Source organism: Orussus abietinus, unplaced genomic scaffold, assembly GCF_000612105.2.
Source record: "Orussus abietinus isolate OABI.00-Male unplaced genomic scaffold, Oabi_2.0 scaffold23, whole genome shotgun sequence".
NCBI lineage: Eukaryota > Metazoa > Arthropoda > Insecta > Hymenoptera > Orussidae > Orussus > Orussus abietinus.
In genome coordinates, this window is record NW_019394258.1 from 72535 (window position 1) to 88708 (window position 16174).

A 16174-nucleotide genomic window follows, 5' to 3' on the forward strand; every position below is an offset into this window, starting at 1 on the left:
GACTCGGCGCCTCCAGATGAATGAGGCCCCTCCGATGCCACTTCCATATCGCTATAAAGTGCGCATTATATAACAAATAAACGGTATAACATGATATCAAAAAATCTACCACAACATGCTGTAAGATTCCCCGATACCCCGCGATAACGTCACCCCTTCGTTCCCGCACTTCGGAATGACGCGTGCCTTGATAGCGTAATTCTCAACGCACAATGGAGACGCACAATACGCCTTGAAATCTGTTCGCCGATCCTCGCTCCTCTTTACATAACCCGTAATTAGGGCCCGGGAAAATTGCGCGAATGAAATTGAGCCCGGCGCAAGGGGGCCGAGGCTTTCGCACCGTATTTGATAATTTCCCCTTAATCGTGGGAAAATTGAATTTACCCCTAAACGCTCCTAGACTCGGCTCGGAAAATAAAAAAATAGAAATAACCACTGATCAAATAATCATCCACCTAGGAGAATAATTGCATTTGCATATAAATGAATCGCATGAATGAAATGTCCAAATACCCGTTTTCACGAATTTCTTGCATTTACTTTGTTTCGCCGTTTCCTTGTGGAATAGCTTAAGGGTGTCTTGGAGTGAAAACGATTTTCCTGCACCCGGTGAGTTTTTCCTTTTCTTGGTCGATTGCAATCGCACGGTAGCGATTCGAAATCGATCCGACCTGCAATTCCGTCGGCGGATAATTCGCGGGTAATTCCTGGCACGCGGACGCGCGTAGAAGGGAGACACCTCGTTGGTGATATCGGCCGATAAAATTATACGATCGGGCCGATCGGCATCGATAAATCGACCGATCTGCGCTCGTGAAAACACCGAGGTAGGAAAACATTAAAGACCAGGCCGGGTCTGAACGTCGAAACGCTCGTTTCCGCGCCTCTACGTGCGCGGAACGAATCCGCGCGAGCCGATACCACGTGGAAATGTGGACCGATATTATCGCAAACCGGTCGTTTCGAGGCTATAAAACTCTAACGAACTAAGAAATATCACAATCGCTCCCTGTTCTCGCGAGACGCCGGATCCGTAAACACTGGACCAATATCTTTCGTCTCGAGTCTCTTCGGACCAGCAAAGAATAAAAATACAATTTTTTTTCCCCCTAAAAGAAATTCCACACCTAAGAAGGAAATTTTTTACCAGTGGTAAAAACCCTCCTGACGAATTTTCAATTTTTTTTCAATGAAATTCGGCCCTCTTGGGGGCAGTTAAAAATAATTCATTAAAGGTCTACGAGACGTTTTATGGAAATACGGTACACTCGTAGGTGTATATTCGCGTTTTTGATTAGAGAGATTTCAAAAGTTTTCGATAATATATCGCCAATGTTAAACGACACGACGTTAATAATTAATGACGTCTTCGTTATGCCGTTAATGATACCTTCCGCACGCGGAAGACGTGCGGAAGGAGAGTAAAATACGATGGCTTTCGAGGGGCTCCCACGATATTCTCTGATTTTGCAGTAATTCCTATCAGAGGGGGACATATATTGCATCCCTGAGATACGATCCTCGGCTTTAACGACGGGGTTTACTTTGCAATGGCCATTTTTGACGGGATTTATGGTAGACCGATGTGACGCATCCATGCGATTTTCGCGATTCGATTCCAGAGTACAATTGAATAGCGATACCTAGAAATCGGATTTATTTTTAACGTTTTCCTGCAGAGCCGGAAAGTCTTCATTCTTCGCCGTAATAATGCCTCGCGGTTCAGTAATTCCAGGAATATATTAATATTAATCAAACCCCTTGGGGTATTAGGCACACGTCACCTGTTTTTGTCTAATTACAGGTGATGACCGCGACGAAGGAACGATCCGCGGGTGAAAAAGGCACAAGTCGTCTCATAAAGTCCTCCGTACGTCCGAGTACTAGGCTAAGTCCTCGAAAACAGCAAATGAAATTGCCTACTCATTAGCTCTCGCAATTAACTCTCAAAGGCCTTCCCTCCTGGGAACGCACCTAACGATGACACGTGTCCGGCACGCGCGGCTCTTTAAAAAAAGACTCGCACTTCCCGGTTCACTCGAAACCCCTCAACTTCGATTCTAGATACGCGAACGTCGATCATAACTCGAAAAAAAAAAATTGATTTCAAAATTTCGCACGGGCGACTCTTTAAAAAGTTTCAATTTTGAATCTAGATTCGCGAACGTTAATCGTGACGTAAAAAATATATATATATAATTCCAACGTAAAAAAAATACATAATTCAAAATTTCGCACTCGCGACTCTTTAAAAAGCCTCAACTGCGATTCTAGCTTCGCAAATATTAATCGTGACTTGAAAAAAAATATATGTATATATATATATATATAATTAAAATTTACCAGATTCAGCCTCCCCATTTTCTCCAAGACCGTGTCCATTGTGATCCGACTCCGAAGGAGGGTCAAAAAGAGTAAAGTTGCACTTAGCGAAATTCAATGAGCACTCCTTTGGTAATTAATCCGCACATCGCGAGAATACTCGCGAAGGCGCCTCTAGAATGAAGAGATTTCGATGCATTGGCGTTTAATAAATGTATACAATTTTTTAACATCCAAATGTTCGAAAAATCCCGAAAATTGGATAAACGTTAAACGGACACTCGGGCACTGAACAACGTGCGAGATGATTTTTTAGAGGCTCTTTTTCAAGTATTCAAGTATTATCGCGGAATCCCGAAAAGAGAGAGAGTCTCTCGTCCCTGGTCGCGACTCGCGAGCGCCGAGCGAGGATCCTCTCGGCGCGCTGTCCTGGCATCGACTGCCAGGTGAAAACGCAACACCTAGGAAGGTGGAAGGTGCACAGGTGCAGGCGCTCGGCCGAGGGGCCCCTCTGGAAGGGGGCCCTACTTGGTCGGCGATCGAGGGGCCCGATTTCCTCCAAGGAAGCGGCCCTATCGAAGACCCGATAGAACTATCAGTAAGCGCGTCGATTATTTACATATCTTTATTTTTAATTCCCTGTAACTTACTTACATCGGGCCTTAATTACCGACTACCAGGGAAATATTTTCGGTTAAGCGCGAATGAGAATGTCAAATGGAATATTTTGACCGAGGGAAATTCGAAAGTTCGACATCTAACCCTGAGGAAATGGCATGAGATAGCGATACGCTTATCTTTTCTAGGATTTATTTTCCGGGGGATTCAATTGCAAATCATGGGATTATTGCAAATATATGTTGGGAGACTTACAGGTACTTATCAATTTCATGGAGAGCGAATTAGTGGTGAGGCAGGTGTGAAGGCTTAATAAATTAAATGGAATGATACATTAATTAGTTAATGAATAAGATGGATATAGGAGAAAATAGTATGTGTTATTTTATACGGAATGTATTTAAAAATGGCACTACCCCAAAATGTGTGAGCGGTAGGGGCGAAGTGGAGAAGTAGATATCAAGGGAGGTGTTCGAAGGACATTGTTTGTATAGAAAAAGCCTTCCGCGGAAGAAGGACGAGAGATCTCCGGCACGTAGCAAGGGTCCACTTGTCCTTACTAGTCCCGTTTTTGCTGGAGCAAGTTCTACGAACGGATCGAAGGGTACTCGAAGAAGAACGGAGGGAGGTTACTCGTCCTGCTCTTGTTGGGACCGATGACTAAGAACGACGAAGGACCATTGTCTCCGGAATCCCGACCCTCCTGCAGGATGTCACAGCATGATAGGCGCGAAGGGCCCGATTACGTGAATCTCAAAAATTCCCCACTCCAAGTCCCAGATCCGAAGGGTCCTTAGAAAGGACCTTAAGACAAAGCAAACCCCTCAAAAAAATTCCACCCAGATGGAACGTCCTTAAAAAAGGAAAAAAAAAAGATGAATCTCGATCGAATCGAGGACTTGAAATATTCTCCAAGCCCCCGCGTACCTTATCGCGATGACCAGATAGCCCCTCTTCGTCGCCCCCCAGGGTATCCCCAGGGGGGTGGAAAATTTCGGGCCATCCGAAAGGTGTCATTAGACCTCCTCGACGCTTCGAAACACCTAACGACGTTCACGGAAAATCTGGAAACCTCTCTAAAGGGAAAACGCGTAGTGAAATGGCACTCCATGGCTGTTAGGTCCGTCTCGAGTCCGAAATAGCGTCGGGAGGGCCGACCACGTCCCTCTTTCCCCTGGTCGGCGAAACGCCCGAAATTCCCGGGAGGTCCCGGGAGGTCCCGGGGGTGAGGGGAGGGCCGCAGGAGAGTCGAGTTTAAAATACACCCACAAAACGCGACACTCGCCGGAGAGAGACCGGACGGGGATCGTCCTTGTTTGCCTCGCGTCCAGCCTTGCCTCGCGGAATGCGCCCGGCCGTTCGACCCTGGTGGCCGACTGGTTTTTTCACGGGAAAAAATACTCCCGACTGGTGGATTTTTCACCTCCCCCCACGTCATTTCGCCTTCCATTTCGGTTTATCGACTCCCGTGGTCGGCCTTGAAGAAGGCGGCCAGGATTTCGGCCCGCTCCAGGCCGACCTGGGAAACCGTTTACGAGAGGACGGATTTTTCCTCGTTTCAACCTCCCACACAATTCCGAGTATAATTCCCAGATATAAAATAAGATATTGATTAAATTATTATTTAAGCATCAAATATATATATTTGCGTCCGTTTCGTGGGGTCGAGATGAGATCCAGGCGCGGGGTTGAACCTCGGAAAGGTCGATTTTTTTTTTTTTTAATTCGAGGCGGAAATTTCGAGCGGCTAATTAAATGACTTAGAGAGCGAAGAATGTATAGAATTGATATCTCGACCCGTGACGAGTTTCGCGACTTCTTTTAGCGGATAAATCCACATGGGATCGCGGAAATGCGCGCGGATACGTGATAATATGTCCGAGGCCCGTTTTTGCCCCTCGGGCCACTTCCCACAGGGGAAAGTATCCTCGGGGATAAGATTTGATGAGGCTCGATGATAATTGCACGCTGCATTAAGTGTCTTTATCGTCCACGGATTGGAAAGCGGGAAAGGAGTACAAGGACTAGAAATGGTTTTCCACGACCGCCGCTCCCGGAGAGAAACCGCGATACGGAGGTCCTTTGGCGCTCCTTGTTGATATCCTCGAGGAGGCGAAGTCCGAATTCCCGATAAGGGAGGTAATTGACAATAATCGGCGTTATCGCGGCAATAAATCGAACTGGGTCGCGCCATTTGGTCACTTGTGTTTCCGAAGCCTCGGGTAAACACCGTCGAGGATGAGGTCACGTCGGTACACAAAAGGATAGGCATTATCGAGGAGAATAAATAGGAAAGTATCGATTGGTCACCGACGCCGAAGGATCAGACGCGAAAATTATAAGATCGATTTCCTGCGATGAAAACCTCGATATTATTCTCTCATTGTGGGTCTTTTTTTTTTCTTCTCCTTTTTTTCTTCGATTGCCCATGGCGTACTTGTGAGAACACCCGGAATGTGAGTCCTAACGATCTGTTAAACTGCCATCGATGGCGTTCGGAGACCCAAAGAAATGATACGTTATCGGGCAAAGTACACGGCGCGGGGATAAAAACGCTGTTCCAGGTAAACTCCCGCAAACGGAGGTTCTCTCACGAATGACTGGCCGTGTCGAAACCGTTCCGGAATTCCTAATTCGAAAACGTAGGAGCCGCCTTTGAGCGTTCGCCGTTCGAGAACCGTTCGACCGCCATTTTGGTCCCTCCACCTCGACGACCTCGTGACCCGACCTGTTGCGCACCTCGTTTGATCTTTAGAGGGGCCTCTCGTCCCGACTTAGCCTACTCTCGTGGAAATCCGGCCCGAAAAGCCATTTAGACTTTTCCTCGAAAGTCTCGGCTTCTCTGGTTAAATTGCCGGCCGCGAAATTCCCGGCAAGAGGAAACCGATGGTAACGATCACCCATTATCACGGAATTTATTCGATAATATAACTTTTGGAAATCTCATTGCAGAAGCAGGGTAATCGAGACGGTCCAAAATTAATGTGAAATATTTATCAACATTATCCACAATTCTTGGGGAATTTCGGCAGGGTCTTGAATTGAATTCTTGAGGTCTTGTTGAGACTGGGGATCTAGGTACAACGAGATTACAACATACTGACATGTTTACACGGATCTGCACGTAATGGCATTAGAAGTCACGTACATCAATCTCTGTCCAAATATCCTTCCTAGGCGCAATTTCCAACATTAACGAGTGATATACATAACGCCGATATACGTGATATTAATACGTGCGTCTACCCTGCTTACTAGGTACTCGAATTCAGAAACCAGTACCGATTCGATTCTACTTTAGAGCGAGATTTCCAAGAGAAAACACCCGAGGATGACTAACGTGGCGTAAAATATCGAGTCTTCGATGAAACCCACCCAGAGATTCCGATAGCGGACTTAAAAAATGGCCGAGAAACTCGAGTTTTCCTCGAGGTCGGATAAGACTCCGCATGAAAAAAAAAAGGAAACTGTAATAAATTCATGGAACGTGAATTAGAAGCCGATAGACAACATACTAAATTTATAATCAATTTAACCTTACACGTTTAATAAATTTCCTGATAAAGTGCCAAAAAATTCGAAACTCCACGATTAATTCACGAGCGTTGCATTAAAATCATCCCATCGAAATCGGAATTTTGATACTAACTCCGGAATACATGAAATTCCTGAAGATATTTTTCTAAAGAGGATAAGGCGAGAGATTCACAGGTAAAACCGAAGACTCCTCCTCGAGGCGTTTACGCAATGTCGAATTCGTAATTTTCGTAACTCTGGAATACATGAAATTCATGGTGATGTTTTCAAAAGTGCGAGTTAAAGGGGAAGAAAAACAGTAAGGTGAGAGATTCACAGGTAACATCGAAGTACCTCCTCTCTAGGCGTTTACGAGGTGTCGTGACAAAACGGGGAAAGTCGGGGATGGGACGTGGAACGAGGATCTATCGAGAGGATTCCATTAATTTATGCGTTTCCCTAGATGTCCTAATCGGTGTCAACTGCTGCACGTATCGACCTACTCAGGAAGACCCGTTACGCCGTATCTCTCGCTAGCTTTTAGAACACTACGGGCGCGCGTAGAGTTTCTTTACGGTGCACCGCCGTAACGTGAAAGTACGCAGTTCGAGTGCCTTATAGGCCCGGATTGGGACTTTACGCCTGGATTTTAAGACGAGAGGCGTGGGCGAGCCGATCGAACCGCGTAGGCTCATTCAAGGATCGATTCCGGACCGGTTCCGAACTCGATCGGAATCGGGTCCGGAATCGCGACGTCCCATTTAGCGCGAGATGCGAATTCCCTCCTACTGGGTCAGAAGTGAGTAATCAAAATAATTAATATAATTCCAATCGGCGATTCCAGTGCGACGAAAGGTCACTCGTATGTCTCTCGACATTATAATTGCCACATTCAAACATTGTACCATTTTCTTTCACGTATTTCCAGAATATTTATTAATAAATTTATTGATTCAGGCTTCCCCCTGGTGTATACTGAAAGGATAATTTCCCTCACTAATTCGTTCTTCCATAGGGTTTAGAGATATGACAAAGTGTCCCGAAATACACGGGATCGTTGATGATCATTGATAAGAATGTAGGGTACCTTGTAATAGCAGCAACGGATAATTTAGTAATTAATTTCCTTCACTAATTTATTCTTTATCCGAAATCTAAGGATGTCACTAACTGAGTGGAAATATATGGGAGCGGTGATAATGATAAAAAATCTCGGAAAAGTGGTAAAGGCGATAAGTTCCAGCATCGGAGGTATAATCGTGGTAAGGGTACCTTGTAATAGCAGCATTCGGATAATTTAGTAATTAATTTCCCCCGCTAATTTATTCCTTATCCGAAATCTACGGATGTCACTAACTGAGTGGAAATATATGGGAGCGGTGATAATGATAAAAAATCTCGGAAAAGTGGTAAAGGCGATAAGTTCCAGCATCGGAGGTATAATCGTGGTAAGGGTACCTTGTAATAGCAGCATTCGGATAATTTAGTAATTAATTTCCCCCGCTAATTTATTCCTTATCCGAAATCTACGGATGTCACTAACTGAGTGGAAATATATGGGAGCGGTGATAATGATAAAAAATCTCGGAAAAGTGGTAAAGGCGATAAGTTCCAGCGTTGGAGGTATAATTATGGTAAGAGTACAGCGTTCGATGGTTCAATGGTTTCCTGAACAGTTTTTCAGGGTTACTTATCGACCCGGTCTCGGCGTCCTTTGCTCCTCTCGGCCTCGCCGCCTCGCAGCGTAGAATTCCCATCCCGAGCTGGACCGAATCTCCGCTCCTATCTCCGCGTTCCAGTTATGGCGTTAATTACAAGCAAGAATTCTAGATCCCGGCACGAGATCGAATCGATAAGCGAGAAATCGAATCCCCGGCGCGAACTCGCAGTCGAGTTTACGATATCCCGGATCGGGAGCTACCGCCTTCGGAAGTATCCGAGGGCTCCTCGAATTGGTCCAAGTTTATCGCTCTCTCGGTAGATCTAATTAATGAAGACCTTGTAATTAAAAGGGAAAATAAGGAGTGGTTTTTAGAACCCGGGTAATAGTTTCGCGCACCTGTTCGCACCGATTTCCGCCGGAGAGAGGAGCAACGTTTACCGGTAACCATCCATCCGGCACCGTTAAAACTGTTATACTACATATTTACTAGTTTATTTACCGACTAATCGATTTATTAGCTCATTAGCCATTACGCGGTACCGTCGATATACCGTATATGAACACGTTACGAAATATTCCTCACAGGATTCTTAATGGACAACTGTCAAGAAACGGTAAAAAAAAGAAACTTCCTCCCTGATTCGAGATCATAGATTTCCGAAATATCATTATTTCCCCTTAAATAATAAACCCCTAAAATAACTGAACCGCCGAAAAATCCGTTTCCATAATTGACATTTAGGTAATTGCCTGTGATTACTGTAATTACAAAACCTTAGGAAGAAGGTTAAGGGGGAAGTTTAGAACGAAGAAAAAAATGAATTCGTAGCTAAATGGACTCATTTGAAATTTTTTACGATATTTAGGAATGACCCCATAATATGTTACCACCATATCACCGTAATTACAATTATCACAATAATCTCAGTTATTTCACTTATGTAAATAATCAGGACCAGTCAAAACCAAGTTGGCACACTGACCCCCAGGTGCCGTGCCTCGGTATTTCGTCTAAGGAGGCCGGGCCAAGGGGCCCGTCGCATGACAATGTCCCGGGGGACAGACCCGGGACTCATCCTCGAGGTCCCGGACCCGTTCCCCCGTACGTGCCGAGACTTCCTCGAAGGAGCGGCTCCTCCACCCGGCCGAGCACGCGCGGCCCCTGACAGTCGTCATTTGGGCCCGAAGAGTCGCTGCCAATCGGCAAGGCCCCTTTGGCAGCGACCCGTCGACGGGGCCTCTCAACGCCCAGTCCAGTTACATGTCTAATGGCACGGCCAGAAGAAAGTGCCGATCGGGCACAACCGGTCGGCCGGCGATCCGCGAAGAAAGGAGCCATCATCGAGAGCGAGCGAGAGGAGGCGAGGCCCGGGCCCAGCGGAGAGAGAGAGAGGGCGAGAGGCCCCGTGGAGAGCGAATCGCGGAGAGAGGGAGAAACAGCGCCCGGGTCGAATTTTCTTCGGCGACTTTTCATCGTCCAAGTGGGTCAGTGTGCCAGGATTTTTGCAAGGCCCTGTACGAGCGCCCGAACCCTCCTCTCCGAAGCAGCCTTTTCGTTTTCTCTTTGCATTCTCCTCCCGTTCTCGCCGACAGGAGACGTCGAGCGTGTTACATTAAGAAAGAAAAAAAAAATACCCAAGCGGTTAAAAAATCATTTTCAAATGAAATTTAGTTGTTATTAATATCCGTGACATCTATGGCTAGATAAGGAGACGAATGTTGAAGTCCGACTGCACCCGCGGGGGGCGATTTAGGTGACTAATTCGCATTTGCCGACTTTCCCCTGTATTATAAATTTACTACCCAAGTGTATCCTCGGTTCCCGTGCACGATTTCCCAAAGTCGTAACTTGTAATGACGTTATAAATTTATTTAGAAACCTCTGACGAAGGCGCGCTAATTCACGATCGACACGTCGGATAATTAATTTCACCGGATTAATTATTTTACTGGGATTTTAATTCTCCCCGGGGTTTTCGTAGGAAGGGAAGAGATACGCGCGCGAAAGTGGCGACGCGGAGAACGCGGACCACGTGGAGAACGAAAACGGCCAAGATGGAGACCGGTCCTTTTAAATTCCCGGCATTCCTGGCCCGCCCTAAAATCCTGAAGGAGCGCACCCCCTTCTTAATCGCCCCGAAGAGGAGAAAAAAAAATAAGAAAAAAGGAAGAAGGCAACTTTGTCGGACCTAAAATGCGTTCCAGAACTTCTCGCTCCGGGTTCGCTGCCAGGAATTGATATGAGCGACTCGTCGAGCATGCGTGCTCGCCGTTTGAAATTTCAATTACAATATCGACGCGCCCGGTTTACGGGGGGGCCATCGTAAAAGGAGAATTATTGCGGAGGTGCCGATATATAATTAGAAATTCAAGGTAGAAGGAGATTGGGAGGGAGATGGAAGAGAGATGTCGTCGATGAGCAGCCGGTCGATATACGGCGAGGATACCGCTCTAGACGAGACTTCTCTTCAGGGTCGACAACGGGTCTCGTGTTAGCGCTAACGGGGAGGATATCGCCCGAAGATCCCGGACATCTTTACGACCTCGTCTCCTCGGCCTTCAGGACTTACGAGGGACGTCTCGAGCCCTGAAGAACGCCCCGAAGAGAGCCTTGAAGAGAGCTCGCCGCGGGTCAAAAGTCTCACGAGGGCCGTTCCAAAAATGGCCAATCGAGCTCAACAAGATATATTAGGCGGACCGGAAAGTAATGTCGTTTTCTTGCATTAAATTAAATGCGCAGAAACGACATTAATTTCCGGGCCCCCTAATAAATTGCTGATCGAGTTCGAATGAAACCCAGATCGCCCTGGAAGGTTTGAAGCCCGAAGGGTCGGCTCTTACGAGAAAACAATGCTGTTTATTTTCGGACTCCACGTCCACGTATGATCGTTCCAGAAGTAGCCGATCGAGTCCAAAAGCAAAGTCCACCTATCACGTGCCCCTGAAAATCCGATTTCTCACGTCCGACCTGGGGAAACCATGAAACCGAAGCCTCTTTCAGGCGTCATCGTTCGTCATCGTTACCCCAGGTCATGTTTCGCCTCCGTAGACCCAATGAACACGAAACGTGGTTTAAGGCACGAAGGGTCTTGCCCTCTACAAACCCAGCTGACCACTCCATACGAATGGAGGAGGAAATCCGCTCCTTGCTCTTGGCCTCCAGTATCGATAAGCGACGCCCAGATTAATAAGCACCGTTTGACAATGCACTTCTACCGACCGTTGTCGCGGGCCGAGGCCATTATCGTCTATGGGAAAGGTAAGCAAGAAGAGGGGAACGGAAGCAACGCACGCAAGGCGGACCTTATCCGACTTAGCGGAGTAGACCTCTATGAGTCACTATAGGTGTACAAAGGCTATTTGGGGAGGAAACGGAGTGGCGACCCTTGGAGCCAGACGGAATCAATAATACCCAAGTCCGACGAGGTAGAAGTCAATGGACTTTCCCCCCTCGTTCCATGATATCGAGATGCAGTCTCGAGTATTGGAACGCGTCAGCCCCGAGTGCCAATAAACCTCGAAACCCCTTCGGATGGGTTCCTGCTTACGAGGCTGATATCGAGGCCTCCGCCATTCTTCAATTATCCCATGACTGTAAATTACGGGGAACCCTTAAGTGGCGACCTTCCATACTTTCCTCGCCGATTCTTCGAGACCTTCGTCCCTGAGTTCAACCTCGACGTCCCTTCTCCGGTAAAAAAAGATACGATCTCGAGTAATTAGAGTTCCTCCGGCTGACTTTCATGGACAATTCGTCATGCGTCCCTTCCTTCCATTTTAAATAAAGTACGCCTCATTACCGCCCACGATACCGTTCGTACATCCAAAGACGATGCCTCTTTACTGCACAAGACAGCTATCCCACTTTTCTAACTTCTCGTGTCCTTATCTATTTATCCATTAATTCATTCGGTAGGGTGCTTATCAACATATTGGGCTTCATAAACTATTTCCAATTTGTTCTTCACGGAATTCAGGTACGTCACTCAGTGACTTAAAATACACCACCTTGAGCTAGCCCGACTAATATATATATGAAAATATAAATAAAATCGCATATATATGTAAATAAAAATATATATCATATAAAGAAAATTAATTAAAACGCCCTGAGTCATCGACCGTATCGCCCCCCAAATCGATTCTTGGAAACCCAGGAGTGATTAGGGAGGCGATATTTTGAGCCCATCGAATTACGCGCGCGCAAAAAAAAAAAAAAAGAAAAGAAAAAACCTGCAACCCGAACCCGATATCGCGTATCACCTCGCTCCCGGCATGGCGATCCCTCTCCTGCAAGGTCGCTCGTCCTTTCCCCGTCGATTTCACGGATCATCAACCGATCGATCAATCGAGCCCACCGATCCATGGCCAGTAACGATCGATTTACCCCGCAATATCGCCCATCGCGCCTTATCACCAGCCCCAGGTGATTTCCTTCACCTTTGCGTTCCTCCGCAACTGAGGTCCACGAGTTTCGCGTTTCGTCAAACATTTCCATCTACTCGTCGTCCTTCCCGGAAACCAGGGCAACGCTTCTCGGGTGCTCCACTTTCGCAGTCGTTTAACGGACAACAATTTATTGCGACTGCCCGAGGGGGAGGGACGGGAGGAAAGAGAGAAAAAAAAGTGGGTTACGTAGCGTTACGCGAAAAAGACGCGAGCACGAGGAGAGGCGAGGAAACCCGGAAATATATCTTTCCTCCGTTTTCCTTCTCGGATCCTTTTTTTTTTTTATGTTTTTGTTTTTCTCTATTCCTCCTCTTCCAGATTCGCTGTCGAGCGACCAAGTCGTTAGGGATTCCAGTCGGACGGTAAAATCAATGTAAAGTAGCCGGAGGGCGGGTTATATGCGCGACGCGTGGGTCGTACGTGTACACGGTTTTTTCTCCCTCCCGTTTCTTCCCCTCCCTTACTTCTGACCTCCGCAATTCGATCCCTCTCAAACACGGGGACTAATGTTATTTTTCCTACGCACGCACGGCCGGGACAACTGATTGCGACGATTATTTGCGTAATTTATTACCGCGCCGGTGGGAGACACTCCTCATGGGGGGGGCAGGACTTTTGCAAAGGGAGTGCCCCTTGCGTCCTGTAGGGACAATTCGGTGTTATGCGTTATTACCCCGAGACGGTAGAAATATATTCCCCACGAGGCGTGCAACGTATGCAGGGGCCCCGACAAAAATCGATCGGTGATAAGAAGTAATCAAAAAATAAAGAAAAAGGAATCCTCCACTTCTTGTCGCGCCACCCTCGGGACATCCGCGACAAAGTCCTTTCAAATACTAACGCACTTACTGCTCTCTCCGTTTAATTACATAGCCAATCTCCAGGGGGCAATTGGCATAATTAATANAAAAACAACAATAAAAGAAAGGAGGAAAAAAGTCCTTCTCACGCGGGACGAAGGAATGGAACAATTTTTCCCGATTTTTTTTCCAGCTGTGCAGATAATTTACCAATCAGCTAGATGGGGTTTAAAGACGCCCCGAATCACATGGGCGTTGACGATGTCGATCTGTCGAGCAATGACGGACTAGTTAACCAGGATTTACGGGAACGTCGTTCGTCTCGAGCAACTCGGCATCTCGTTTCCGCGTAAAGTACGATTCGCTGCGAGTCGCAGTACATTATACACCGTACCCACCCGGCCACTCGTTACTCGTACTTGCCTAATGCTTTCATATTTCATCGAGCCCATTCAGAAGCACTTCCGACAAGCGGCACGGTGGTCGGTGATCGATCGAGTTCGAAGACCGCAACAGACGAATCGCCTCGGATAATCGAGGGAGAGACATCGGAAGTCCCGTAATTGCGCGATAAATCGCCGATTACAGGTCCGATCGAGAAACAAGAATCCTCCTATCATCGAATCGCTCGACATAGACGTCCATATAAATTGAGATCGAACGCCGGACACGCATCCCTGCGTAGTTTCCGTTTCCCGGTGCATAAAAGTCCCTCGTTATCCTCCATCGAGTTTATTAACCACAACGGAAAAAAAAAAAGAAAGAAAAAGAAACGAAGCACACCTCAAGTGCCACAATCCCAGCTGGAAATTGGCCATTAATTTCGCCACGGCTCGACCCTTACCAATTTCTGACGGCCCCTTATTATCCGAGGTTCTCTTTGGATTTTAACGAGGCTCCGAGACGTCATTTTCGTTTCCCTATTATTTATCATTTTCGAGGAGGAAACCGCAGCACTTCGAGGGCCTAGCCGGGGCGAAGTGTGAAAAGGACTCTCGTCGAGCCTCTCTCGTTAAGTCAAGCCCCAGGTGTGTCGCGGAAAGGAGAGGCTCGAGGAGAGAGAAAGAATGGGCGGCTCGTCCGGTCGGTGGGAAGGCGGGGAGACGAGAGGCTCGCAAAGGACGAGAGAACCCAGACGGGAAACACCTAAGGGAGATACGATTATCACCGCGTGGGTCGTGGACGGGTTCCTCGCCTCTTATTGGTCGGCGTTGATGAGTTTTGCTCGCTCTTTGTCGCTCGTGGTCGATCTTGCTCGATTTCGCTCGATTTTCTTCGATCTTGCCGTATCTTGACTCTAGTCCCTCATCGTCGAGGCTGATCTTTGTGGGTCTCCATCGACCTTAGTCGGTTCCTTATCGCTTTCGCTTGCTCCTGGTGGAGCTTAATCGATTTTTGTCGATCTGGACCACTTCTACTCGCTCTTGGTCGAAAATGAGACCCTCGAGCACAGCTTCCGGGTCTCATTTTCTTCAACAAGGAGCACTCCGTCTCGAGCCCTCTTCCCCGAGGAAGTTACAAACAACATCTGTCTGGGAAAACAGAAGAGCATTCGCCCTCAAAGTAAAGATCGCTAAAAAAAAAAATCCTTCGTCCATTTCCATAAATACCCAGTCGGATGAGTCTGTCCGAGGAGCCCCCAAATCCGACGCGGTTCAACCTCGGCTGCACTTGTTATGACTACGTGTCCCCTTCTGCGTCGCACATCGAACCCTCCAAGATGATAAAATAATCGTCCTCCTCGCGTACCGCAAGGATGCGTTTCAATTCCTGGCCGACCACGAGGGGACGACATCTGCTTTCCGCAACGTCGAGCGCATCACCGCAGTAGACACCGAGACGCTCCTTTCCTCTTCCCCGGCGAGGTCGATAAAACCGGAAGCTTCCGATGAGTCGCGAGGCTAGGCTTTCTCCGCAGCTTTTCTCACTTTCTTCCGTGGCGGAACCGTTGGACACGAGAGATCCGCCGTCGATTAATGCCAGGTTACGTCTCGAATCCGATGTCCGAGTTATGTAAACCGTGGCCGGTCTTCCTGGTCTTCCCTCGTTCGTCCTTCCTCGAATCCTCCTCATCGAAATCAAAGATGCTCTCTCTAGGATGGAATTCGTCACTTCCCGAAAGTTGCTCGTATCCCTGGACCAAGTGCTCAAGATCCCTTCCTCTCGACCACCTGTCCACGTGTTCCTCTTCCGTCACGTGGATCTTGCATCGTCCAATAGACGCCTACATATTGAAACCTTCCACGCCGTTACCACTTATATACAGCTAAAAGACACTATTACAACTATTACTCCAGAGTAGAAACTCACGGACTAATGGCACACTCCCTGAAAAGCACGTAATCCGCGCCCGGGCTGCGCGGAATCACGGTCCCGAGTCGCCGTCGAGGATGCACCGCACGGAACGTGCGATTACAGTTCGTTAATAGCAGGAAGTACGTTCAACTTGGGTCAAACCCCCCGGGACGTCGCGTAATTGCGGGATCGTAACGATCGGAACTCCCGGCGGACGTCTACGACGCCGGGTAAAATACCTCGCAATCGTACTTACGTAACGCACCTATAATAAATACAAAATCCAAGCAGTCGCACCGAGACCGCCGTGTCCCCCACCTACGAGACGATCAACCCGGAACGTGAGATAACCCCCTTCTAGGTTACGTATCCCCCGGACTTACTTCGAAGTTCAGCGCCGAGTACCGGGAAGTTCTCTTCGGGTCGGACATCCGTCGAGGGGGGTTGGCGAGGATCCGTGGAGCGTGATTCACCCCGCGGGCCGGCCGACCGGCGAGGGGTAGCTTCC

General features: G+C 47.7%; 1 protein-coding gene across 2 annotated transcripts in view; it reads right to left on the reverse strand.

Moving 5' to 3' along the window:
* Nucleotides 1–16174, reverse strand: part of LOC105696701 (disheveled-associated activator of morphogenesis 1) — a 32671-nt gene extending 16497 nt beyond the window's left edge. The window contains exon 1 of one of the 2 annotated variants that reach the window (XM_012419392.2): nt 16050–16174. In XM_012419392.2, coding sequence (XP_012274815.1) covers nt 16050–16097 — 48 coding nt within the window. In that variant the 5' untranslated portion in view covers nt 16098–16174. Of the gene's footprint in view, nt 1–2346; nt 2744–16049 lie in introns of those variants that run through there. The other variant, XM_012419394.2, reaches the window with a different exon arrangement.